Source organism: Pogoniulus pusillus, chromosome 6 (genome assembly GCF_015220805.1).
Source record: "Pogoniulus pusillus isolate bPogPus1 chromosome 6, bPogPus1.pri, whole genome shotgun sequence".
NCBI classification, from domain to species: domain Eukaryota; kingdom Metazoa; phylum Chordata; class Aves; order Piciformes; family Lybiidae; genus Pogoniulus; species Pogoniulus pusillus.
The window spans coordinates 25562132-25587292 of NC_087269.1; the positions used below are offsets into that span (position 1 = coordinate 25562132).

At 50.1% G+C, this 25161-nt stretch overlaps 1 protein-coding gene across 11 annotated transcripts in view; it reads right to left on the reverse strand.

Moving 5' to 3' along the window:
- Nucleotides 1-25161, reverse strand: part of PCDH15 (protocadherin related 15) — a 1224756-nt gene that overhangs the window by 266900 nt on the left and 932695 nt on the right. For all 11 annotated transcript variants that reach the window (XM_064145003.1, XM_064145009.1, XM_064145013.1 and 8 more), the window contains one exon: nt 4996-5104. In XM_064145003.1, the coding sequence (XP_064001073.1) occupies nt 4996-5104 (109 nt within the window). The remainder of the gene's footprint in view (nt 1-4995; nt 5105-25161) is intronic.

Sequence of the window (25161 nt, forward strand, 5' to 3'; positions counted from 1 at the left end):
CCAGACCATGGCACTAAGTGCCTCATCCAGGCTTTTCTTGAAGACCCCCAGGGACGGTGCCTCCACCACCTCCCTAGGCAGCCCATTCCAATGGGAAATCACTCTCTCTGTGAAGAACTTCTTCCTAATATCCAGCCTATACCTACCCTGGCACAACTTGAGACTGTGTCCCCTTGTTCTATTGCTGGTTGCCTGGGAGAAGAGGCCACCCCCCACCTGGCCTGCTCAGCTGCTGCTGCCCATCACAGGAACGGTCTAAACTCCAGGATACCTTAAATTCTGTGAGCAAAGTTTTCTGCCTAGACAGAAGCATTTCTATTCAGATACAGCAAAGAAATCCTCAGTTCATACTGTTACCTGATCTGCTTCCATCAAGGAGGAATTTCCTACTGCAAATGTCTTCAAAAGGTGCTGCACTTCAAGGCCAGGATGGGAAAGCAAGCAGGTAATAATGGGCTGCTTACACACTTGGCCTATTCATTCATGTCGCAAGTGCTAACCTTCAAGTTACTTCTATTTTCAGCAGTGCTACACTCACCTGATTGTGCAACCAGACTTCCACTGGCATTTATTGTTACCTCCCTGACTGAGTTTAATTTAATCCTGCTCTAGGGTAGGGTGTCCCTGCCCATGGCAGGGGGGTTGGAACTAGATGATCCTTGCAGGGTTGAAAAAGACCCAAAGAGGTCATTGAGTCCAAGCCCCCTGCCAGAGCAGCACCACACAATCTAGCTTAGGTCACACAGGAACACATCCAGACAGGTCTTGAAAGGCTCCAGGGAAGGAGACTCCACAAGCTCTCTGGGCAGCCTGTGCCAGTGCTCTGGGACCCTTACAGGAAAGACATTCCCTCTTGTGTTGGGGTGGAACCTCCTGTGCTGCAGCTTACACTCGTTGCTCCTTGTCCTACCCCAGGGCACAAGTGAGTAGAGGTTGTCCCTTCCTTCCTACCACAGAAGTCTCTAAGAAGACCTTATTGTGGCCTTCCACTACCTGAAGGGAGCCTACAAGAAAGCTGCTGAGGTATTTTTTAGGATGTCAGGTAGTGATAGCATTAGGGGGAACAGAGCAAAACTAGGAGTGTGTGCAGATTGGATGTTAGGAAGAAGTTCTTCACCATAAGGGTGGTGAAACACACTAACAGGTTGCCCAGGGAGGGGGTGGAAGCCTCATCCTTTGAGGTTTATAAGGCCAGGTTCGATTGAGCTCTGGGCAACCTGATCTAGTGGAAAGCCCATGGCATGGAGGCTGGAACTGGATGATCCTTGAGATCAGTTCCAGCCCTGACAACTCTATGATTCTATGACCCCCAGCCCTCAGATATTTATGGACATTGTGTAAGTTTGAAGCAAGCTGGAATGTTTTGGTAAAAGAACTAGATAATGGGCAGTGAAAAGGTGAACATGGTTGTGCCTCTTCGCTCACAGTCCCGCTGAGAGTTCTGGGAAGAAGAAGGAAAACATTTGATAATATTCTCCATTTTGTCTCTCATTCTGCCTTTGCCTTCAGACCTGGCCACATCTCCTTAACCCCACTGCCACTAACCTTCCTTCTTAACCTCTTGGCTGCACCTCTCTTCTTCCTGGGAACTGGGGTAAGGTTGAGAGGGGCCGGGGAAGGTGTTGGGGTGGTTTGAGAGCCCCTCCTGGGGACTCAGGTTTCTGGGAGGGGAGCTGTGATTCTGTATTGTTTATCCTTTGTATATTTCTGTATATAACTGTATATACTGTAAATAGCTGCTTGTATATTTGCTGCTGTACAATAAATAGCTTCATTTATATTCCCAGAGGCCATCTGAGTTAGCTGGGGCAAATTCAAAAGGGGGGGGGGGGGGGGGGGGGGGGGGGGCGGGTAAGAGCCCAAACCATCACAGACATTGATTAGATCCCTTCTCAGCCTTCCCCTCTCCAGACTAAACAGCCCCAGGTCTCTCAACCTTTTCTCATCAGGCAGTGCTCCAGTCCCCTCAGCATCCTTGTAGCCCTCCACTGGACACTCTCTAGTATCATAGAATCAGTCAGGGTTGGAAGGGACCACAAGCATCATCTAGTTCCAACCCCTGCCATGCACAGGGACACCCTACCCTAGAGCAGGCTGCACACAGCCTCAGCCAGCCTGGCCTTAAACACCTCCAGCCATGGGGCCTCAAACACCTCCCTGGGTAACCCATTCCAACCTCTCACCACTCTCATGCTCAAGAATTTCCTCCTCACAGCCAGCCTGACTCTCTCCACCTCCAGCTTTGCTCCATTCCCCCTAGTCCTGTCACTCCCTGACATCCTGAAAAGTCCTTCCCTAGCTTTTTTGTAGGCTCCCTTTCAGATACTGAAAGTAGATCCCTGTCCTTATTGAACTGGGGAGCCCAGAGCTGGATGGAGTATTCTGGGTGGGGCCTCACTAGGGCAGAGTAGAGGGTGAGGAGAACTTCCCTGAGCAATTTCTTGGAGGTCAAAAGAAGTCATTCAAATATTAGAAATACCAAAGGTTAGTGACACAGAAGATTTGCCAGGTTGACTCCCAAAGCACCTGGCAAGTGATGCAAAGGACTGTAAAAATAAAATGGAATAATTAATAAAGTCATTGACATTTTGGGTTGGAAGGATGCTTTAAAGATCATCTAGACTAACTCCCCTGCAGCCAGCAGGGACATCCAAAACTAGAGCAGGTCATTCAGAGTCACAAGAGCATTACTGTCAATGGAAAAAAAAAAAAATATAAGCCATGTCAACGAATAAACAAAGTCAAATTTCAAACAGAAACCCACCTTTTATACTCCACAAGTGTTTACATATCACCTTAGAGATGAGTTTGGCTGGCAGAGGACTAATTGACAGCATTCTGCCAGATCTGAATCCATCTGCAGCCTGAAGAAATCTAAATCGCTTCATGGCTATCCAAACAAAACCTTATCCCTTTACTCAGAGGATGATGAAGTCTGTCATGCTGAGGCTGATCTGCCATGGCTATGTGTCTTGCCATAGTCTTGGGAGTGGAGCCTCAGAACCAATCTGTTGGCACCAAGCGAGTTCAGGCTCCTGACCTGGGGCTTTTTAGTCTGGAGAAAAGAAGACCTAGAGAGGATTTGGTAAATGTTTATAAGTATCTGAGGGCTGGCCAGGAGAGGGGACACAGGCTCTGCTCACTGCTCCCTGGCATTAGGGGATTTGATAAATATTTATATGTATCTGAGGGCTGGGGGTCAGGAGTGGGGACAGGCTCTGCTCACTGCTCCCTGAGATAGGACAAGGAGCAATGGATGGAAGTTGCAGCAAAAGAGGCTCTGCCTCAACACAAGGGGGAACTTCTTTAGTGTAAGGTTCCCAGAGCACTGGCACAGGCTCCCAAGGGAGGTCATGGAGTCTCCTTTTCTAGAGACTTTCAAGGCCTGTCTGGACGTGTTCCTCTGTGCTCTGTGTTAGATAGGATTGTCCTGCTCTGGCAGGGGGTTTGGACTTGATGATCTCCTTGGGTCCCTTCCGACCCCTAACATCCTAGGATCCTATGACCTGCACATTCAGTGCAACAGTAGTTGGTGCTAGCAGAGATTAATTTCATAGAATGATTTTCTTTAGCAAAGTCCAACCATTCTCTAACTCTACCAAGAATGGTGCTAAACCTTGTTCCTCAGCGTCACATCTCTGTGTCTTTTAACACCTGCAGGGGTGAGGGTTCAATCCCCTCCCTGGGCAACCTGTTCCACTGTTTGAGAACACTTTCAGTGAAGAAGCTTCTTCTAATGTTCAGTCTGAACCTCCTTCTGGTGCAACCTGAAGCTCTTCCCTCTCATTCTGTCACTTGTTACTAGGGAGGAGGAGAAACTGAGCCACACCTGACTCCAACCTCCTTTCAGAGATTTGGAGAGAGCCAGAAGGTCTCCCCTCAGCCTCCTTTTCTCTGGACTAAACAATCCCAGTTCCCTCAGCTGCCCCTCACAACACCTGTCCTCCAGACCCATCACCAGCTTAATCACCCTTCTTTCACTACCCTCTTAAGACAGATCTTAAAATCATAGACATCTCAAACCATCAAACCTACTTTTTCTTTCCTTTGCCACACCAGAGCTAGCACAGAAATGGCTTCAGCATCAGCCTCTGTTCTTTGAGAACAGCAGGGCAAGTGGAGGATTGCAACTGCAAACCACCTCCTTCAGCTTTTCCGTGATCAAATCTCACAAGCTGAGCAATAGGAAAAGAATGCCAAACACTGGAAAAGAGCAGGAGGATAAGTGGATGAGGCAGAGCCAAGTAGCTGTTTCCTGAACCTCTTCTAGAACTGCACTCCTCTCTGGACAGGAACTTGCACAGTCAAGTCATCAAACATTAAATTCCGAGGCAAAGCATGCAAGAGTGCAGGCAGCATACTTAGAGGTGGCTGCAATAAAACCCTTTCAGTTTCATTTACCAGGAGGAGAAAATTCTTTGGTGTGAGGGTGCTGCAGCCCTGCAACAGACTGCACAGGGTGGTGGTGAAGGCTGGGGAGATTCCAAACCCACCTTGATATCATGATCCAGCAAGTTGCTGCAGGTACCCCTGCTTTAAGCTGGGGTGTTGGACTGGATGGTGCCCGGAGGTCCCTTCCACCCCCTCACCATGCTGGGATTCTGTGATGCCAGAAGGGCATTGGAATGGAACCTGCCCTAATTGCCTTTCTTTGGCATCTTTTACTGCACCTTTGCAGCAGTGAGTGAAAAAAGCAGTGCAGCACAGCTGCAACGTGCACACAGAAGCCTCTCTCCTTTGGCCTGTGTTGCTTCATTCACTGAACCAGACAACTCTGAACCTAATCTGAATAAACAACCATAAGCAGTGCAGCCACCTGAAATACACTCCTGAATTGCAATCACTCGCCAGCAGTAAGTAGAACAACGATTTCAAACATCCCACTGACCACAACAGGAATTTTCTGTTAGGTTTCCACTCTCCCCAGTGGATCTATTCCTGGCTGTTCATAATCAAGCAACTGATTGTGAGTAGCAAAGAGTAGCAGACACCAACCAACTAGGATGGAATAGAGGATGCCCGGTCGATCAGAAGGAGGCTGGATGTTTCGGTCCTGATCTATGGCTTGTATGGGTGGAGTGACACTGATGGGATTCACAAGTGCCTGAAATGAGAAACCAGACAGATTTAAAACAAAAATTAGGCAAGCCAGCAGGCAGATCTTTAGGTTTCACACAAAACTCCCCCGCTCAAAAGGGTGTTTGCTGAAGCTCCAGGTGAAAAGCTGCTCCTATCAGTGAGTGGTTCCAGCATGTGTCCCTTTGGAAAACAAAATTAAGCAGGCAGCATACAGACAAACTTCCACAGCAACCTCCTGCAGACATGTTTCATCATATAATAGCAACTTTAAGCAAAGGAGGCTCACAAATGCTGAAGCAAATGCTTTCTGTAAAAAAAAATCCCTTCAACCAGACATTTTGGATATCACCACAGATAATGCTTTAAAAAGGGACATAAAACCAAGCTGAATTTGAGACTCATTAGGAGCCAGAGCAGCTCTGATACACAAATACATACTGCAAATACATTCAAGTTGAGGTACAGGCAACTCAAGAAGTGCATTTGAAGAGCTTGCTGGAGGGCAGGGATCCATCCAGAGGGAACTGGACAGGCTGCAGAGGTGGGCACAAGCCAACCTCAGGAGGGTCAACAAGACCAAGGGCAAGGTCCTGCACCTGGGTGGAGGCAATGCCAAGCACAAATCCAGGGTGGGCAGTGAGTGGCTGGAGAGCAGCCCTGAGGAGAGGGACTTGTGGGTGCTGGTGGATGAGAAGCTCAACAGGAGCCAGCAGTGTGCTGTGGCAGCCCAGAAAGCCAAGCAGAGCCTGGGCTGCATCAGAAGAAGTGTGGCCAGCAGGTGGAGGGAGGTGATTCTCCCCCTCTACTGAGCTCTGCTGAGTCTCCACCTGGAGTACTGCATCCAGTTCTGGAGCCCCTGGGACAAGAGGGATGTGGAGATGCTGGAGTGTGTCCAGAGCAGGGCCAGGAGGATGCTGAGAGGGCTGGAGCAGCTCTGCTGTGAGGACAGACTGAAAGAGTTTGGGCTGTTCAGTCTGGAGAAGAGGAGGCTCCCAGGAGACCTTCTTGTAGCCTTCCAGGATCTGAAGGGGGCCTCCAAAAAAGCTGGGGATGGACTTTTTGGGCTGTGAGGGAGTGCCAGGAGTGGGGGGAATGGAGCAAAGCTGGAGGTGGGGAGAGTCAGCCTGGAGGTGAGGAGGAAGTTGTTGAGCATGAGAGTGGTGAGAGGCTGGAATGTCTTGCCCAGGGAGGTGGTTGAGGCCCCATGGCTGGAGGTGTTTCAGGCCAGGCTGGCTGAGGCTGTGTGCAGCCTGCTCTAGGGTAGGGTGTCCCTGCCCATGGCAGGGGTGTTGGAACTGGCTGATCCTTGTGGTCCCTTCCAACCCTGACTAATTCTATGATTCTAATTCATAGAACCATTCAGAAGTTCTGTGCTGGGCTAGTTTGAGCCTAGCTAGGATATTGTAGTGAGAGGAATTAGATTATAATCCATTTGAGGGTTTGCATCAATTTCCCCTTGTCCTGTCACCACTGCAAAGAGCCTGGCCCCTTCTTCTTGCCCCCCATCCTTCAGATATTTATAAACATGTAACAAGATCTCCTCTGAGGCTGCACTTCTCCAGACTAAGCAGCCTCAGGTCTCTCAGCCTTGATTAAAATAATCTTTGCTGGATATGCAACTCAGGCAGCCAGCACCATGTGTGCTTTGCTTTCCAACTCAAGGAGAAGCTCAAGAGCAGCCTTTAGAAGAACTGTACTTGGAATTCTACAAGTTCTACTTCAACTAAGTGTGCTAGTTTGAGCCAAGCTGGGATATTTTGGTCAGAGGAATTAGATGCTAGGCTCTGAAAAGGAGACAATGGTGATGTCTGCTGCACTCACAGGCTTGCTGAGATGGATAAGTACAAGAACACAAACATAGATAACAGAGTTGCTCTGAGCCTACATGAACTTCTCTCTCTAACTTGCTGCCAGACTAATCCTTCTGCTTCCTAATCCCCTGGCCGATCCTCCAAAGTCACCTTGAACGTAAGGCAAAGACTAGGAAAAGGTAGAGGGGTGGAAAGGAGGTGGAAGGGTGTTTGGGAGCTCCTCCTGGGGACTCTGGTTTCTGGGAGGGCTGATGTGTGTCTGCATTACCTTTTAAGCTTGTCTATTTCTGTCTATTGTAAATACCTGCTTGTATGCTGTGCTAAACTGTAAATACAAAGTTTCACTCTTCAATTTCCGGCAGCTGAGTCTAGTCTGGGTGATTTTACTGAGGTGTGAGGAGCAAGTAACATCCAAACCATCACATGTGTCCAAACACTGACAAAGACATGGCAGAAAAAGCATTCCCAGGCTTTCATCTGCTTCACTATTTGGACACCCATTCCTTTACCTACCAACTCAACAGTATTCCTATTCCTACTCCTACTAACAGGAGTTAGTGCTCACTGCTCTCTAAAGGCTTCTTCTGCTTTGTATTCTTGTAGGACAGATTGCAGTGCTCAGCCCAGAGCTGCCATTCCCAGATCTAATATATCACTTTCAACAACCCTGGCTGCTTAGCCTACGAGAAATGTAGCTGCTCCACGAACTTGTGCACTCCAGTCTTTCCTACATCACTACCAACCCTTGTCTTAAAACTTCTACTTGTGCAGCAAAAAGGGTTAATAACTTCTATGAAAGGACAGATGCCTTTTGTTCCACATGTGACTGTCCTGTTCAATATCTTTATTGATGATCTGGACCAGGGGATTGAGTCCAGCATCAGTGAGTTTGCAGATGACAGTAAGTTAGGAGAAGGTATGGAGCTGTTAAAGGGTAGGAGAGCCCTGCAGAGGGACCTGGCCAGGCTAGATAGGTGGGCAGAGGCCAATGGGATGAGATTGAACAAGGTCAAGTGCAGGGTTCTACACTTTGGCCACAACAACCCCAAGCACCACTTGGGGTTGTTGTGGCCAAATAAGAACCTGTGGCTGGGGATAGAGTGGCTGAGACCAGCCAGGCAGACAGGGAGCTGGGGGTGCTGGGAGAGAGTAGCTGAAGATGAGGCAGCAGTGTGCCCAGGTGGGCAGCAGAGCCAATGGCATCCTGGGCTGGCTTAGAAGCAATGTGGCCAGCAGGACAAGAGAGGTTCTTCTGCCCCAGTGCTCAGCAGTGTTCAGGCCACAGCTTGAGTGCAGTGTCCAGTTGTGGGCTCCTCAATTCAAGAGAAATGTTGAGGTGCTGGAAGGTGTTGAGAGAAGGGCAACAAAGCTGGGGAGGGGCCTGGAGCACAGCCCTGTGAGGAGAGGCTGAGGGAGCTGGGGGTGTTTGGCCTGCAGAAGAGGAGGCTCATGGCAGAGCTCATTGGTGTCTGCAGCTCCCTGAAGGGAGGCTGTAGTCAGGTGGGGTTGGGCTCTGCTGCCAGGCAAGCAGCAACAGAAGAAGGGGACACAGTCTCAAGATGTGCCAGGGGAGGTCTAGGCTGGGTGTGAGGAGGAAGTTGTTGGCAGGGAGAGTGATTGGCATTGGAATGGGCTGCTCAGGGAGGTGGTGGAGTCGCCGTACTTGGAGGTGTTGAAGCCAAGCCTGGCTGGGGCACTTAGTGCCAAGGCCTGGTTGATTGGCCAGGGCTGGGTGCTAGGTTGGACTGGATGAGCTTGGAGGTCTCTTCCAACCCAGCTGACTCTATGATTCTACGATCCTGCCAGCTTTTGTTTTGGAAAGCTATCCTGGAGGCAGTCACAACACAGTCAGCAGCAACCACCTGAAAACTGTGGATTTCATAGCATGGCCTAGGTTGGAGGGGCCCACCATGGACAGGAATGCCTCTCAACTAGACTTGGCTGCTCAAAGCCTCACCCAGCCTGGCTTTGAATAGCCCCAGGGAGGAGGTATCCACAGCCTCCCTAGGCAGCATATTCCAGAGTCTCACCACTCTTCTACTGAAGAGCTTCTTCCTAAGATCCTGCTCTCCCTCAGCCTAAAATCATTCATTATTGTGTCCTTCCAATGCAATAAAATCACAGATTCTGGGGTCACTTGGGCAAATATTGCTTGCACAACTAATTAAACTGCTTGGAGAGATGAACTAAAAAGTGCACTCAGAAAAGGAAAATCTCCCCATGGCTACCCAGGATATACACAGCATGGCTTGGGTTGGAAGGGACATCCAAAGGTCAGCTAGCACAAACTCCTCTGCAGGCAGCCTAGATTAGGCTTCCTCATCTTGAGTATCTCCAGGGATGGGGCCTGGCCACTTCTCTGTGCAACCTCTCCCAATGTTCCACTGCCCTCATGGTAAAGCACTTCCTCCTAAATTTCCTCTTCTCTAATCTCAAGCCATTGCCCCTCATCCTATCCATACAGTCCTTTGGAAACAGTCCCTTTTCAGCCTTCTCACAAGCCCCCTTCAGGTACTGGAAGCCTGCTATTAGGTCCCCCTGGAGTCTTCCCCAGGCACCAACCCCTAGGTGGGGGTGAGGACTCTTTAGGCAAAGTGGTCCATAGCAGGACTCCAGGTATACCCTTTGAGCTGCTGTCTTGTGGTCAATTTCTTAATTAGTTAGTTGGGAGTTCTCCAGGCAAACTACCTGAAAGGAGGTTGTAGTGAGGCTGGAGCTGGTCTCTTCTCCCCACTTACTCATGATAGGACAAGAGGAAATGGCCTCAAGTTGCATCAGGGGAGGCTTAGGTTGGCTGTTGGGAGGAAGTTGTTTCCTGAGTGGGAGGTCAGGCACTGGAACAGGCTGCCCAGGGAGGTGGTGTAGTCTCCATCCCTGGAGGTGTTTGAAAGGAAAGTGGATATGGTGCTTGAGGCTATGGTGTAGTGATGAAGGCTGCTGGGATGCAGGTTGGACTTTCTGATGCTGGTGGTTCTTTCCAAGCATAGCAATTGATAGTGATGAGATGTTGTGCTGAGGGGTTTGGTTTGGCCTTGCCAGTGTGAAAGTAATGATTGGATTCGAGGAGCTTGATGGGCTGTTCCAACGTAAGAAATTCTGTGATTCTGTGAATTGCTGGGCCTGGATTCTCCAGATAACATCTGGGGGCATCAGGCTGATCTTTACCAACTTCTAGCAAGCCTTGGCCCCTTGTGCCAGGCTCTGTCAGGACCTTGTGTTTGCAGAGGAGGGGTTCTATCTGCCACAAAAGCTCCTAATGCTCCATGTTCTGCAAGAGAGAACTTCAACTGTAGCACTGCATTGGAAAGGAATCATTGCTATGAATTATGATTATTAATTTCTGTATGAATATTAATTGTTTAAATTATTAATATTCAAAAATCAGGAAAATTCCCTGAGATTCTTTGGATTTTCAATCAAAAGGAATAAATTGCACAGAATTAAACAGTTTAAACAATCAGAGCTTGGAAAATAGGAACGTGAAAACTGGAAGAATTCTAACTATGCTCATGGAGTCTTAGCATTCACTCCAGCAGAGGTACTCAGGACACTTTTGGTCCCTGAGTAAGTCTCCTGTAACAAAGATGCTTTCAAATTCGTGACAATGATCCCAGGGTAACGTACAAAATATTCCAGGCAGAGAGAAGGAGAGCTGAGTTGCTGCTAAGCTGGCAGGTGCGAGCTGCACACAAGTGGCTGCCTTTAACCAGCTGCAAATGATGAGAGGCAGGAAGGCTCCGTGCTGAATGTAGAGAAAGGCAGGCTGCAGAAAGGCTGAATGCACAAAGGCAGGTTCTCTAAATCATCCCCCTTCAAATACTTCAGTTTGGAAATCCAACTGGGCAATAGGCACTAGCACCGTTGCTCTGGCCACTGAATTCAAAGCTTCCTGCCTCCTTTGACCATGCAGGCAGCACAGGACACCTGACACACGGTGCTAAGCCCCCCTAGCCCTCAAGGCTTCCCTGGGGCCAAACCTTTGCTGTTTGCTCATCTAACTCCACTCTCAGACCCCACAACAGGAGGAGGAGAGCAAGGGTTAAACTGGCCTGGCAGGATTTATGCCCTACCAGGACAAGCGTAAAAATAGGGGTGAGACAAGTCCACATTTGGCCAAGCTTTGGCACAGGCTGAAGAAAATTTCCTGCTGAGTTCTGGAAGAAATCTGCAAGAGATTAATGAAGCCTGTCAATAAACCTAGGGAAAAGAGCAGTGAGCCAGGAGGAGCAGCCTGAGACAGGAACAGGTGGCAGGCAGTTTGCAAAGGGGGAGAGTTAATAACCTCTCTTGTCACTCTGGGCATGTAGCCCTATGGTCACCTGCAACCCAGGGAGGTAGTGGAGTCTCTATCTCTGGAGGTGTTCAAAAAAGCCTGGATGAGGCACTTAGTGCCATGGCCTGGTTGACTGGACAGGGCTGGGTGCTAGGTTGGACTGGTTGAGCTTGGAGGTCTCTTCCAACCTGCTGGATTCTATGATTCTTCCCACAATGTGCTCACTGAGAAGCTGTCACAAAGTCCATCGAAAGAAGGGAGACCAGCAGGACAAAGGGAGGTGATTTTTGCCCCTCCACTCTGCTCACCTAGAGCACTGCATCCATCTCTGGGGTTGTCAGCACTGGAAGGACATTGAAATGTTGGAGCAGGTCCAGAGGAGGCCACAAAGATGATCAGAGGGCTGGAGCACACCCCTATGGGGACAGGCTGAGAGAGTTGGGGTTGCTCAGCCTGGAGAAGAGAAGGCTCCAGGGATACCTTAGAACAGTCTTCCAGTACTTGAAGGGAGCTATAAGAAAGCTGTGGAGGAACTTTTTTACAAGGGCTTGTAGTGACAGGACAAGGTGCAATGGCTTTGAGCTGGAAGGAGAGAGATTTGACTGGACATTAGGAAGAAATTCTTTACAGTGAGGGTGGTGTGTCTCAAGGAGGCACTGACAAAACAGCCAGCAAGAGTCACCTGAAAGCTGTGGCTCCATTGCAATTCATCTGCACTGCATCAGACAGAAGAAGATTACAGCTTCAGATGGCAGATGGGCCCACACTGCTGCACAGCTAATTCAGCTGTTGGGAGAGATGAACCAAAGTGTGCACACACTGGCTCAGGACAGCACAACCTCCCCACAGCTACCTAAGACACATGCACACACTCGCCAAGCTGCGGGGTGAGGACTCCTTAGACAAGGTCCCATGCTAAGGGGACATCTGACTGCCAGGCTGGTTCTGTGTGGAGAGGCCTCTCTCTCCAGTCAGGGCACCATTTACACCCTGTAAGTTGTTAACCTTGTGGTCTATTAGTTGAAGGGCCAAGTTCTCCAGCAAACAAAGGAACTTCTGGGCTCAGAGGCACCAGCTCATGCCTGGGGGTGCTGAGCTTCAACCCCTGTTGCTTGGGGCAGGGGGCAGGAAGGGAAGGGGAGACAGTTTGTACCTGCCACAGGGAGACACTGGAACAGGTTGCCCAGGGAGGCTGTGGATGGCCTCTCTCTGGAAGTGTTCAAGGCCAGGCAGGACAAGAGCCTGAGCAGCCTGGGCTAGTGGAAGGTGTCTCTGCCAGTGGTGGGTGCTTGAACTCCTTTAAGGTTCCCTTCCAATCCAAATCATTCTATGAATTCCTACAGGGTACTGAGTTATGACATGGCTTTTCCAGGCTCAGAACCCAGGCCTCAGAATCAGAGAATCAACCAGGTTGGAAGAGACCTCCAAGATCATCCATCCCAACCTAGCACCCAGCCCTGCCCAATCAACCAGACCATGGCACTAAGTGCCCCAGCCAGCCTTGGCTTCAACACCTCCAGGCACAGCCACTCCACCACCTCCCTGGGCAGCCCATTCCAATGTCAATCACTCTCTCTGACAACATCTTCCTCCTCACATCCAGCCTAGACCTCCCCTGGCACAGCTTGAGGCTGTGTCCCCTTCTTCTGTTGCTGGGTGCCTGGCAGAAGTGCCCAACCCCACCTGGCTACAGCCTCCCTGCAGGCAGCTGCAGACAGCAATGAGCTCTGCCCTGAGCCTCCTCTGCTGCAGGCTGCACACCCCCAGCTCCCTCAGCCTCTCCTCACAGGGCTGTGCTCCAGGCCCCTCCCCAGCCTTGCTGCCCTTCTCTTAACACCTTCCAGCACCTCGACATCTCTCTTCAATTCAGGAGCCCACAACTGGACACAGCACTCAAGGTGTGGTCTGAGCAGTGCTGAGCACAGGAGCAGAATAACCTCCCTTGTCCTGCTGGCCACACTGAGCCAGCCCAGGATGCCATTGGCTCTGCTGCCCACCTGGGCACACTGCTGCCTCATCTTCAGCTACTATCTACCAGCAACCCAGGTACTCACATGCTCCCACATGGCTATTGGCATGGAAGTGTAGAGCATCTACCTCCCAACATAGAACTGGAACCTCTTCACTATGCCTCCCTCTTCATGCTTTTTTACTGCAGCTCCCAATGAGCAGGCATGGTCCTTTGTCACAAGCCCTGGACCCACTCTTAACTCTTAAAAAAATTGCCCTCTTGAAAGTGTAATGAGGAAGATGAGCTTGAAATAGGCTCAAGGAAAGAGAGAAGATATATTTGACAGGGCTTTGAATATTTAACATGCTTTAGGACTGCATGGAAGCCATGTGCTGAGAGAACAGACAATCCATCCCACTGCCCCAGACCAAAAGGCTATTTTTAAAGTCACAGAGCAGTTGGAGCACTCACTGACAAAGCTGAGATGTTTCAGCAGGCCCAGCTGAAACATCCCAGTCTATGCTGGAGTCAGAGGAATGGACCTACCCCAGTCAATTATGAGCTGTTAGCTGCTCAGCTAACTCACTAACCCAACCATCAGAATGGATCAGAGAATCACAGAATGGTGGGGGTTGGAAGAGACCTCCAGAGGTTGAGTCCAACCCTGCTGCCAAAGTAGAGTCATCTAGGGCAGGTGACATAGGTGAGATTGAAGTCATCCAGGTTGACTTTGAAATTCTCCAGAGAAGGAGATTTCACAGCCTCTCTCGGAAGTCTGCTCCAGGGCTTTGTCAGCCTTACAGGAAAGAAGCTTTTCCTCAATTTGAGGTGGAGCTTTCTGAGTTTCAGTTTGCATCCATTACTTCTTGTCCTATCACCACTAACAAAAGCTTGGTCCCTTTTTCTTGGCCCCCACCCTTCAGATTAGAAAAGCATGGATGAGGCACTTAGTGCCATGGTCTGGTTGATTGGACAGGGCTGGGCACTAGGTTGGACTGCATGGCTTGGAGGTCTCTTCCAACCTGATTGATTCTGTGATTCTATGATTCTAAGATCTCCTCTTCTAAACAGCCTCAGGTCTCTCAGCCTTGATTAAAATAATCTTTGCTGGATATTCAACTCAGTCAGCCAGCACCATGTGTGCTTTGCTTTCTAACTCAAGGAAAAGCTCAAGAGCAGCCTTTAGAAGAACTGTACTTGAAATTCTACAAGTTCTACTTCAACTAGTTTGAGCCAAGCTAGACTATTTTGGTGAGAGGAATTAGATGCTAGGCTGTGAAAAGGAGACAATGATGATGTCTGCTGCACTCACAGGCTTGCTGAGATGGATGAGAACAAGAACACAAACATAGGGAACAGAGTTGCTCTCTGGCTTTGTGCTGAACATCTCTCTCTCTAACTTGCTGCCTGACTAATCCTTCTGCTTCCTAACCCCCCTGTCTGACTCTCCAAACTCACTTTGAACGTAAAGTATAATCTGAGATAAGGTAGAGAGGTGGGAGGAAGGTGGAAGGGTGGTTGGGAGCCCCTCCTGGGGACTCTGGTTTCTGGGAGGGCTGTTGTGTGTCTGTATTATCTTTACCTTGTCTATTTCTGTCTCTAGATGTATCTATTGTAAATACCTGCTTGGATATTGTGCTAAGCTGTAAGTATAAAGCTTCATTCTTCAATTTCCAGCTCGTCTGAGTCTAGTCTGGGTGATTTTCTTAAATGTGGGGGGCAGGTAACACCCAAGCTACCACAATGTGTTCCTGCGTGACCAGTCTGACCTGCTTTGGTGGTGAGGTTGGTCTCAAAGATCTCTGAGAGTTCCTTCCAACCCCTAACGTTCTATGATTCTATGACATTTCCTAGAATCATAAAATCACAGAATCAGTCAGGGCTGGAAAGGACCACAAGTATCATCTAGTTCAAATCCCCCTGCCATGGGCAGCGACACACTATCCTAGATCAGCCTGCCCACAGCCTCATCCAGCCTGGCCTTAAACACCTCCAGTCTAGTCTGGGTGATTTTCTTCAGTGTGGTGGGGCAGGTAACACCCAAACCATCACAGTGGTGATGTTTTGGGTTGAAAGGGACCTTAATGATCACCTTGTTCCAATACTCCATGGGGGGTCTTCAAGAAAAGACTGGATGAGGCACTTAGTGCCATGGTCTAGTTGATTGGTTAGGGCTGGGTGATAGGTTGAACTAGATGATCTTGGAGGTCTCTTCCAACCTGGTTGATTCTATGATATGATTCTATGGGCAGGGACACCTTCCATTAGACCAGGTTGGACAAGGTCCTGAAGTCTGAAGAAAGAAATGAAGTGCCAATCCTGTACGTTTCAGTGTCTTTCCCTAGGTACCCAGACTGGAGGCTATTTGACATTTAGGTTTGCTGGAAGGCAGCAGCAGGTAGAGGTTTCTCTGCCAAGACCTTGTATTAGAAGAATATAATGAAGATATGCAGGCTTTAGATTGGCTACTGAGGAATGAATTACACACTGACTGATGCACAGATATGTGATAAAGGGACGACCCAATATGTAAATGAAAATCATGCCACTGTTTGCTTAGTTTTAACATGACACATTCGTAGGGGAGACCTTTTACATTACCTTTTTAACTTGTCTTTTTCTGTCTTTTGCTGTATCTATTGTAAATAGCTGCTTGTGCTAAGCTGGAAATATAAAGCTGCATTCTAATTTCCATCTTGGCTGAGTCTGGTCTGGGTGATTTTCTTAAGTGTTGGGGGCAGGGAACACCCAAACCATCACACTAACTTATTCTACGCCACTCTACCAACGATTACACTCAGTCTTCAGGACCACAGCAATCGCCTAAGCAGAAGCAAGTTGCATAAGAGGGTGAAGCAGTCTAAGAAAACCAAAATGTGACATCCATTCAAGTTTTATACCACAAGTAGCCTTTCTAAGTACAGTACACACACCATCAACTCCAACTATTTACCCAGCGCTGCCAAGTGCTGCCCAACCACAGCCCTCAGCACCAAGTCTACACATTCTCTGAACACTTCTGCGAGCCACAATTCCACCACTGCCTTGGGCAACCTGCTCCAGGGATTAAACCACAACATTGGAGGCATATGGGGTGAGTGTGGGCCTGGAGGTGTGGGGCAGGTGTGAGCCTGGGCAGCGCCTGGGGTGTGTGGGGCAGGTCTGACTCTGGAGGCAGGGCCTGGGGTGTGTGGGGTGGGTGTGAGCCTGGGCAGGGCCTGAGGCATGTGGGGTGGGTGAGAGCCTGGGCAGGGCCTGGGGTGTGTGGGGCAGGTCTTCTGAGTCTGGAGGTGTGGGGCAGGGCCTGGGGTGTATGTGGGCCTGGTGGTGTGGGGCAGTGCTTGGAGCACATGGGGTGGGTGTGGGCCTGCGCAGGGCCTGTAGGTGTGGGGCAGGTGTGAGCCTGGGCAGGGCCTGGGGCATGTGGGGTGGGTGTGAGCCTGGGCAGGGCCTGGGGCATGTGGGGCAGGTGTGAGCCTGGGCAGGGCCTGGGGCATGTGGGGCAGGTGTGAGCCTGGGCAGGGCCTGGGGCATGTGGGGCAGGTGTGAGCCTGGGCAGGGCCTGGGGCATGTGGGGCAGGTGTGAGCCTGGGCAGCCTTCATCACTAGACCATAGCCTCAAGCTCCACATCCACTCTCCCTTGAAACGCCTCCAGGGACATGCCCCAGCAGTTCAGTGTGCTTGGAGTGAGAAGCCCAATACTAAATGCAGTACTTGAGGTGCAGCCTCAGCAGTGCTGAGGATGGGGCAAAATCACTTCCCTGCACCATTGCTGATCCAGGCCAGGATGCTGTTGGCCTTCTTGGCCACCTGAGCACACTGCTGCCTCATCTTCAGGTGTCTGTTAACCAGTATCCCCAGAGTCTTTTATGCTGCACAGCTTCCCAGCCACTCTCCTCCAAGCCTGGAGCATTCATGGGGTTCTTGTGACCCGAGTATGGGACGCAGCACTCAGCCTTTTCAACTTCATCCCACTGATCAGCCTGTCCACACCCCTCTGTAGAGCCTTCCTGCCCTGCAGTTCACAGGCTCACAGGATATTAGGGGTTGGAAGGGACCCAAGGAGATCATTGAGTCCAACCCCTCTGCCAGAGCAGGACCACACAATCTAGCACAGATTAGATGCTTGGTTTCTAAAGGCTTGGCACTCACAGGAACAGCGGAGGTCTGGTTTGCAGTTGAGCAGATATGAGCTACAATAACAGCACTGCCCAACTGCAAACTTCCTGAGGGTGAAGACACCACACAACAAGATCAGCCACAATCCACTGACAGGCCAGAGAGAATTTAAAGGTGTTTTAGATTTTGCCAGACTGATACATCTTTGTCTGGGTTCTAATTTAAATATCCCAGAGACTCAAATACAGTTGATAGAACCAACAACAATTCATAGGATGCCCTTTCTTCTTACCCCTTCTTCCCCAAAAGAAAAGCAATTAGATGGAGAGAGAGGAAAGGTAAAGCAGACCCAAATCAATGATCTCACTGCGATTTGGAAGTTAAAAGAAGAAAGATTTAACAATAAATAAAAGGTGTGTGAGGTAGGGAAGTTACAAAGGTGTAGGGAAGGGAAAACAAGATACAAACCATGTAGATATACAGCCAGATTTGATGGTAGTGGGTTTTGTCTGCCTTATGGGTGATGGCCACGTAGTGAAACAAAGAGAAGCAGGAACAGGAGGGTGATTTCTGGTAAGCAGGAAGGCAGGGGAGAGAGAGCCAAACAGGATGTCAGACAGGACAGGGCAGTGGGCTAACCACCATCACATGGCAGTGTTCGGACCTACTCCTGGGGAGGGGTCAAGACCACCTGGGGTCAGGTTCAACATCACTCCTCCCACGAGGGTTATCTCTGTACAATCTTGAGGCAAATCAACTCTAAAGGAGAAAGTTCTTCACTAAGAGAGTAATTGGACACTGGAATGGGCTGCCTGGGGAGGTGGTGGAGTCGACGTCCCTGGGGCACTTCAAGGCAAGGTTGGACGTGGCACTTGTTGCCATGGTCTAGCCTTGATCTCTGTGGTAAAGGGTTGGACTTGATGATCTGTGAGGTCTCTTCCAACCCTGATGATACTGTGATAATGTTCTACAATGCAAGCAGCTTCTTCGCTGAAACTTGGAGCTACGAAAGGAGGCTATGATGAGTGCCCCGCGAAGCAGCCAGTGTTTGTGTGAAGGAAGCAAGTGTGGGTGCACACAGACAGGGGCACAAACCATTTCAGTGGAACTAATGCTTTTCATAGTGCACAGCCCAAACACGCTTTGCTCACCAACAGGAATAACTGTAATTGTGACAAAGGGAAACTTCTTTCTTTCCGAGCACTTTCCAATGTAAAAGACACAAGCAGCTGCTCACAACATCTCCCACGTCCCGCTGAGGTGGTGCTGCTTAGCAGCAAAGCAGTCAGGGCTCACGGAGCCTGGGCAGCAATCCAGAACCCATCTCACTGGGACAAGACCTCAGTCCTGCCCTCCAAACTGCCCTACAAATCACAGGTGCTCCACCAGAACAGTAGAGCACAAGGACACAATACCCACCACCGTCCTCAACTGGAGCTTCAGAGGCAAAATGAGGTTTTACTCAGCCCTTTAAGATAAAGGACATGTCCATAAGGTCATATCATCACTGAATGCTTTAGAATCACAGAACGAGTCAGGGTTGGAAGGGACCACAAGGGTCAGACAGTTCCAATCCCCCTGCCATGGGCAAGTACACCCTATCCTAGAGCAGGCTGCACACAGCCTCAGCCAGCCTGGCCTGAAACACCTCCAGCCATGGGGCCTCAACCACCTCCCTGGGCAAGACATTCCAGCCTCTCACCACTCTCATCACAAACAACTTCCTCCTCACAGTCAGGCTGGCTCTCCCCACCTCCAGCTTTGCTCCATTCCCACCAGTCCTGTCTCTCCCTCACAGCCTAAAAAGTCCCTCCCCAGCTTTTTTGGAGGCCCCTTTCAGATACTGGAAGGCCACAAGAAGGTCACCTGGGAGCCTACTCTTCTCCTGACTGCACAGCCCCAACTCTTTCAGTCTGTCCTCACAGCAGAGCTGCTCCAGCCCTCTGAGCATCCTCCTGGCCCTGCTCTGGACACACTCCAGCATCTCCACAGCCCTCTTGTCCCAGGGGCTCCAGAAATGGATGCAGGACTCCAGGTGGGGTCTCAGCAGAGTGCAGTAGGGAGGGAGAATCACCTCTCTGGCCCTGCTGGCCACACTTCTCCTGTCGCAACCCAGGCTCTGCTTGGCTTTCTGGGCTGCAAGTGCACACTGCTGGCTCCCGTTGAACTTCTCCTCCAGCAGCACCCTCAAGTCCCTCTCCTCAGGGCTGCTCTCCATCTTTAGGTTGGAAAGGACCTTTAAAGGTCACTTAGTCCAACCTCCCTGCAGTCAGCAGGGCCATGTGCAACAACAGCAGAGCCCCACGTCCAACCCAATCTGGAATGGTTCCAGGGATGGGGCTTCCATCACCAATCTGGTCAAGCTGGCCCATCATCTCAGCATCCTCAGTGTAAAACAGTTCTCCTTCACAGCAGTCTAAACCCTCTCTTATACTTTAAACCATTGTCCCTTGTCCTGTCACAACAGGCCCTGTTCAAAACTGTCCTCAGCATTCTGATTGCCTCTTTGAAGCACTGAAAGACCACAAGGAGGTCTCCCTGAAGCCTTTTCTTCTCCAAGCTGAACATTCCAAACTCTCTTTGCCTGACCTCACAGCAGAGGGCTTCCAGCCCTCCTGTCATTGATGTTTCCTCCTCTGGCCCTGCTCCAACAAGTCCATCTCTCTGCTGTGCTGAGAAGTCCAGAGCTGGCCCCAGCACTGAAGGTAGGGTCTCAGAAGTGCAGAGCAGAAGGGCAGGATGCCCTCCCTTCCCCTGATGTCCATGCTCCTGGGGATGCAGCTTAGGACATGGTCAGCTCTGGGCTGTGAGTGCATGGTGCCAGCTCATGTCCTGCTTTTCACTTACCAAGGTGCCCTCTGAGTCAAACAGAGGAGTACACTCTGCTCGAAGCTCTGTAGAGTGGGCAAACAGATTCCACTTGCAAAAGACAAAAAGCTCCATTATCACTGTCATCCCAGCCTCATAGGAGAACTTCATCAAAAGATGGAAGTCATTAAAAGGAAGAGTGAAATCTCTGTGGGGCCCACAAGAACTTAAGGACACTCATCAGGAGGCAAAAGAAAAGCACAGGGCTTTGTCACTGGGACAGGCTTCACAAAGGGCAAGGAAAGTTGGCTCTGGCCAGCCTGATCTAGGGTAAGGTGTCCCAGCCCATGGCAGAGGCGTTGGAACTAGATGATCCTTGTGGTCCCTTCCAACCCTGACTGATTCTATGATTCTATGGAAGTCATCATGGGTAGAAACACCTCTGCTACAGGCTGAGGGAGCTGGGGTCACTCACCCTGGAGAAGAGCAGACTTCCAATACCTGAAGAGGGTTTATGAGAAGGATGGAGAGAGACTGTTTACAAAGGTGTGCAGTGATAGGACGAGGGCCAACAGCTTCACACTAGAGAAGAGCAGATTTAGATTGAGTGATAAGAAGAAATTCTCCACCATGAAGGTGGTGGAACATGGGAACAGGTTGCCCAGGGAGGTAGTTGAGGTTCCATCCCTGGAAATAGAATCGTAGAATGAGTCAGGGTTGGAAGGGACCACAAGGAGCATCCAGTTCAAATCCCCCTGCCATGGGCAGGGACACCCTACCCTAGAGCAGGCTGCACACAGCCTCAGCCAGCCTGGCCTGAAACACCTCCAGCCATGGGGCCTCAACCACCTCCCTGGGCAGTCGATTCCAGGTGAAGCTTGACAGGGCTCTGGAAAACCTGAACTGGCTGAGAATGCTCTTGCTTATTGCAGAGGGGGTTGGACTGGATGACCTTTGCATGTCCCTTCAAACCCAGACCATTCCATGATTTTATGGCTCTGCAGCCTTGCAGAGAAGGTCACTCAGAATAAATAGATGTGCTGCAAAACTCAGGCACTTCAAAGAGAAGATGAAAGCATTCACGAGCTCTGGCAGAAGCAGGTGATTAAAACCCAACCAAACAAGCAGATCCCATCAGTTCTAGGGTAAAAATATGCAGTATTTTTTCCTCATTAGGGAAGAGGCTTCTCACTTAATGGCTTCAGTATCAGATAACTTAGAGTGTGGCCAGCAAGTCGAGGGAGGTGATTCTGCCCCTCTACTGCGCTCTGCTGAGACCCCACCTGGAGTCCTGCACCCAGTTCTGGAGCCCCTGGGACAAGAGGGCTGTGGAGATGCTGGAGTGTGTCCAGAGCAGGGCCAGGAGGATGCTCAGAGGGCTGGAGCAGCTCTGCTGTGAGGACAGACTGAAAGAGTTGGGGCTATGCAGTGTGGAGAAGAGAAGGCTCCCAGGTGACCTTCTTGTGGCCTTCCAGGATCTGAAGTGGGCTACAAGAAAGCCAGGGAGGGACTTTTGAGGCTGTGAGGGAGTGCCAGGACTGGGGGGAATGGAGCAAATCTGGAGGAGGGGAGATTCAGGCTGGAGGTGAGGAGGAAGTTGTTAAGCATGAGAGTGGTGAGAGGCTGGACTGGATTGCCCAGGGAGGTGGTTGAGTCTCCTGCTGAGGATCCTTAAGTTCTTGTGGACCGCACAGAGATTTCACTCTTCCTTTTAATGATCATCTAGTTCCAACCCCCCTGCCATGGGCAGGGACACCCTACTCTACATCAGTCTGGCCTTAAACACCTCCAGGGACGGGGCCTCAACCACCTCCCTGGGCAACCCATTCCAGAGTCTCAGTCTACTTCATGACACCTATGAGACTTCCTTTGTGCCTACTCAAGATTCCTCACTTGAAATACCTCACTGGATTATGAGATAGCTTATTAAGGCACTCATGATGTATCTTTCTACATGGAAAGTAGTTTTGTACTAATTATTCTAAGTATCCTTAGGAGCTGTGTCAGCAGGGATGCTACAAAGTGTGTGAACTCAGCTGCCCTAAGCAGAGACTCAACGAGAAGGGTCTGAGCAGAGAACTAGATGAAAGGCTGGGAGAAAAAACAAGCCCAGATGAAAATAATTCTCCAAAGAACACTGACTAGAGGAGAGTAAGAAAAGACACAGAAGCAGGAAGTGCCCTTAGAAGACCTCCAGATTTTATCAGCAAGAGGGACTTCTTCAGTTAGATGAGTTTGGACTTGGGAATGAAAGCTGTGTCTTTCAGAGGTGCTATTGTAATCCTGATGGGTAAAAAGCTTTGCTCACCTTCTCTCTTGAATTGAGGAGCCCACAACTGGACACAGCACTCAAGGGGTGGCCTGAGCAGTGCTGAGCACAGGGGCAGAAGAACCTCCCTTGTCCTGCTGGCCACACTGCTCCTCAGCCAGCCCAGGATGCCATTGGCTCTGCTGCCCACCTGGGCACATTGCTGCCTCCTCTTCAGCTCCTCTCTACCAGCACCCCCAGGTCCCTTTCTGCCTGGCTGCTCTCAGCCACTCTGGCCCCAGCCTGTAGTGCTTCTTGGGGTTGTTGTGGCCAAAGTGCAGAACCCTGCACTTGGCCTTGCTCAATCTCATCCCCTTGGCCTCTGCCCACCCATCCAGCCTGGCCAGGTCCCTCTGCAGGGCTCTTCTACCCTCCAACAGCCTCACTCCTACTCCTAGCTTGGTGTCATCTGCAAACTCACTGATGCTGGACTCAATACCCTGGTCCAGATCATCACTAAAGATATTGAACAGGACTGTGCCCAGCACTAATCCCTGGGGCACACCACTGGTGACAGCTGCCAGCTGGATGTGGCACCATTCACCACCACTCTTTGGGCCCAGCCCTCCAGCCAGCTACTGGCCCATATTAGGGTGAATCTGTCCAAGCCATGAGCTGCCAGCTGTGCCAGGAGCTTGCTGCTGCAGATGGTGTCAGAGGCTTTGCATTGCAGAGGATGGGCTGTTTTCTCAGTACCTCTGACCTTAAGGACAACAAGCACTTACCACTACTACCCAATGTGCTTTCAGTGCAGTTCCATGCAGTATGGCTGGACAAATCCCAAATCTTTCCAAAGAGAAAACCACCTGGAAACATTCTTATGGAGACACCTTAATATCACAGTATCACAGTATCATCAAGGTTACTAACCTTGCTGCAAAACAAGTCATGTCTGTAACTTCAGGAAACAGCCTCTCCTCTTCTGAGCTGTAACAACAGCTCTTAGGCACAGCATGAAGTCCATCTAAATGTTGGGGGTTTATTTAATAATCTACATGGAGACCTTCTAGCAGCCTTCCAGTGTTTGAAGGCAGCTACAGGAGAGCTAGAGAAGGACATTTGACAAAGGTCTGGAGTAACAGAAGAAGGGATAATAGTTTCAAACTGGCAGAAGCTGGATTTAGATTAGACATTAGGAAGAAATTCTTGCCCACAAGGGTGGTGAGGCACTGGAGCAGGTTGCTAACTGTTGTGGAGGATTCAGGCCTAGAATTCACAGAATCAGTCAGGGTTGGAAGGGACCACAAGGATCAGACAGTTCCAACCTCCCTGCCATGCCCAGGGACACCCTACCCTAGAGCAGGCTGCACACAGCCTCATCCAGCCTGGCCTCAAACACCTCCAGCCATGGGGCCTCAAACACCTCCCTGGGCAACCCATTCCAGCCTCTCACCACTCTCATGCTCAAGAACTTCCTCCCCACCTCCAGTTTTGCTCCATTCCCCCCAGTCCTGTCACTCCCTGACAGCCTCAAAAGTCCCTCCCCAGCTTTTTTGGAGGCCCCCTTCAGATCCTGGAAGGTCACCAGAAGGTCACCTGGGAGCCTCCTCTTCTCCAGCCTGTAAGCCCCAACTCTTTCAGCCTGTCCTCATAGGAGAGGTGCTCCATCTCTCTGTTCAATCCTAGGGTGGATGGGACCTTGAGCAATCTGGTCTAACAGAAGGGGTCCCTGCCTATGGCAGAGGGCTGAAGCTAGATGGTCTTTAAGGCATCTTCCAACCCAAACCTCTTTTTTTTTGGCTGTATGCTGTGGGAAGTATTTAGAACACATTTTATCGAGGTATGAACCATGCAAACTAAACCCAAATAACCTTAGCCAAGTTTGGAGAGAAACTTGCAACAACCTGAGGTGATCTAAATGCTAAATTAGATTTCTGAGGCACTAAAATATAATCTGGCACATTTAAAATTGAGACTCACTAGAGTTGAAGTGAATCTGTGTGGTTAAACTGATGTTAAAACCTTTCAACACCTAAGGAGGCTGCTCCTTTTAGCTGAGGAAAGGGTAAAATCCCACCCAAAAGCAGGCATACATCATGCCTGATTGAATTGCCTCCTTTTCTTGTCCCTGTCTGAAAACACAACTGATTAAAGTCAAATGTGCCTGGGGTTGAGTTACCTCTCCTGACTGTTGGAGAGCAGCTCTGGAGAAAAGCACCTGGGAGTCCTGGTGGGCTGCTCATGAGCCCTCGTGGCCAAGAAGGCAAATAGCATCCTGGGGTGTAACAAATAATGTATGCCAAGTGAGAGGTTCTCCTGCCGCTCTACTCTGCACTAGTGAGGGCATATCTGGAATACCAGGTCCAAGTCTGGGCTCCCCAGTTCAAGAACCATATATGAACACAGCAGAGATCATAGAATCAAGCAGGCTGGAAGAGACCTCCAAGATCATCCAGTCCAAGCTATTACCCAGCCCTATCCAATCAACTAGACCATGGCACTAAGTGCCCCATCCGAAGAGGGACAGGGACTTGCTGGAGAGGGTACAGCAAAGGGCTACAAAGATGCTGAGGGGACTGGAACATCTCTGTGATGAGGAAAGGCTGAGAGAATTGAGGCTGTTTAGTCTGGGAAAGAGCAGCCTGGGGGGGAGGGGGGTGTCTCATCTATGCTTATCAACAGTTAAAGGGTGGCTGTTGGGAGGCTGGGACTAGGCTGTTTTCTATGGTGCCCAGTGACAGCACAAGAGGTAACAGGCACAAACTTGAACATAACAAGTTCCACTAAACATCAGGAGGAACTTCTTTAATCTAAGGGAGATGGAATACTGGAACAGGCTGCCCAGATTGGTGGTGTGGCTGCACCTCAAGT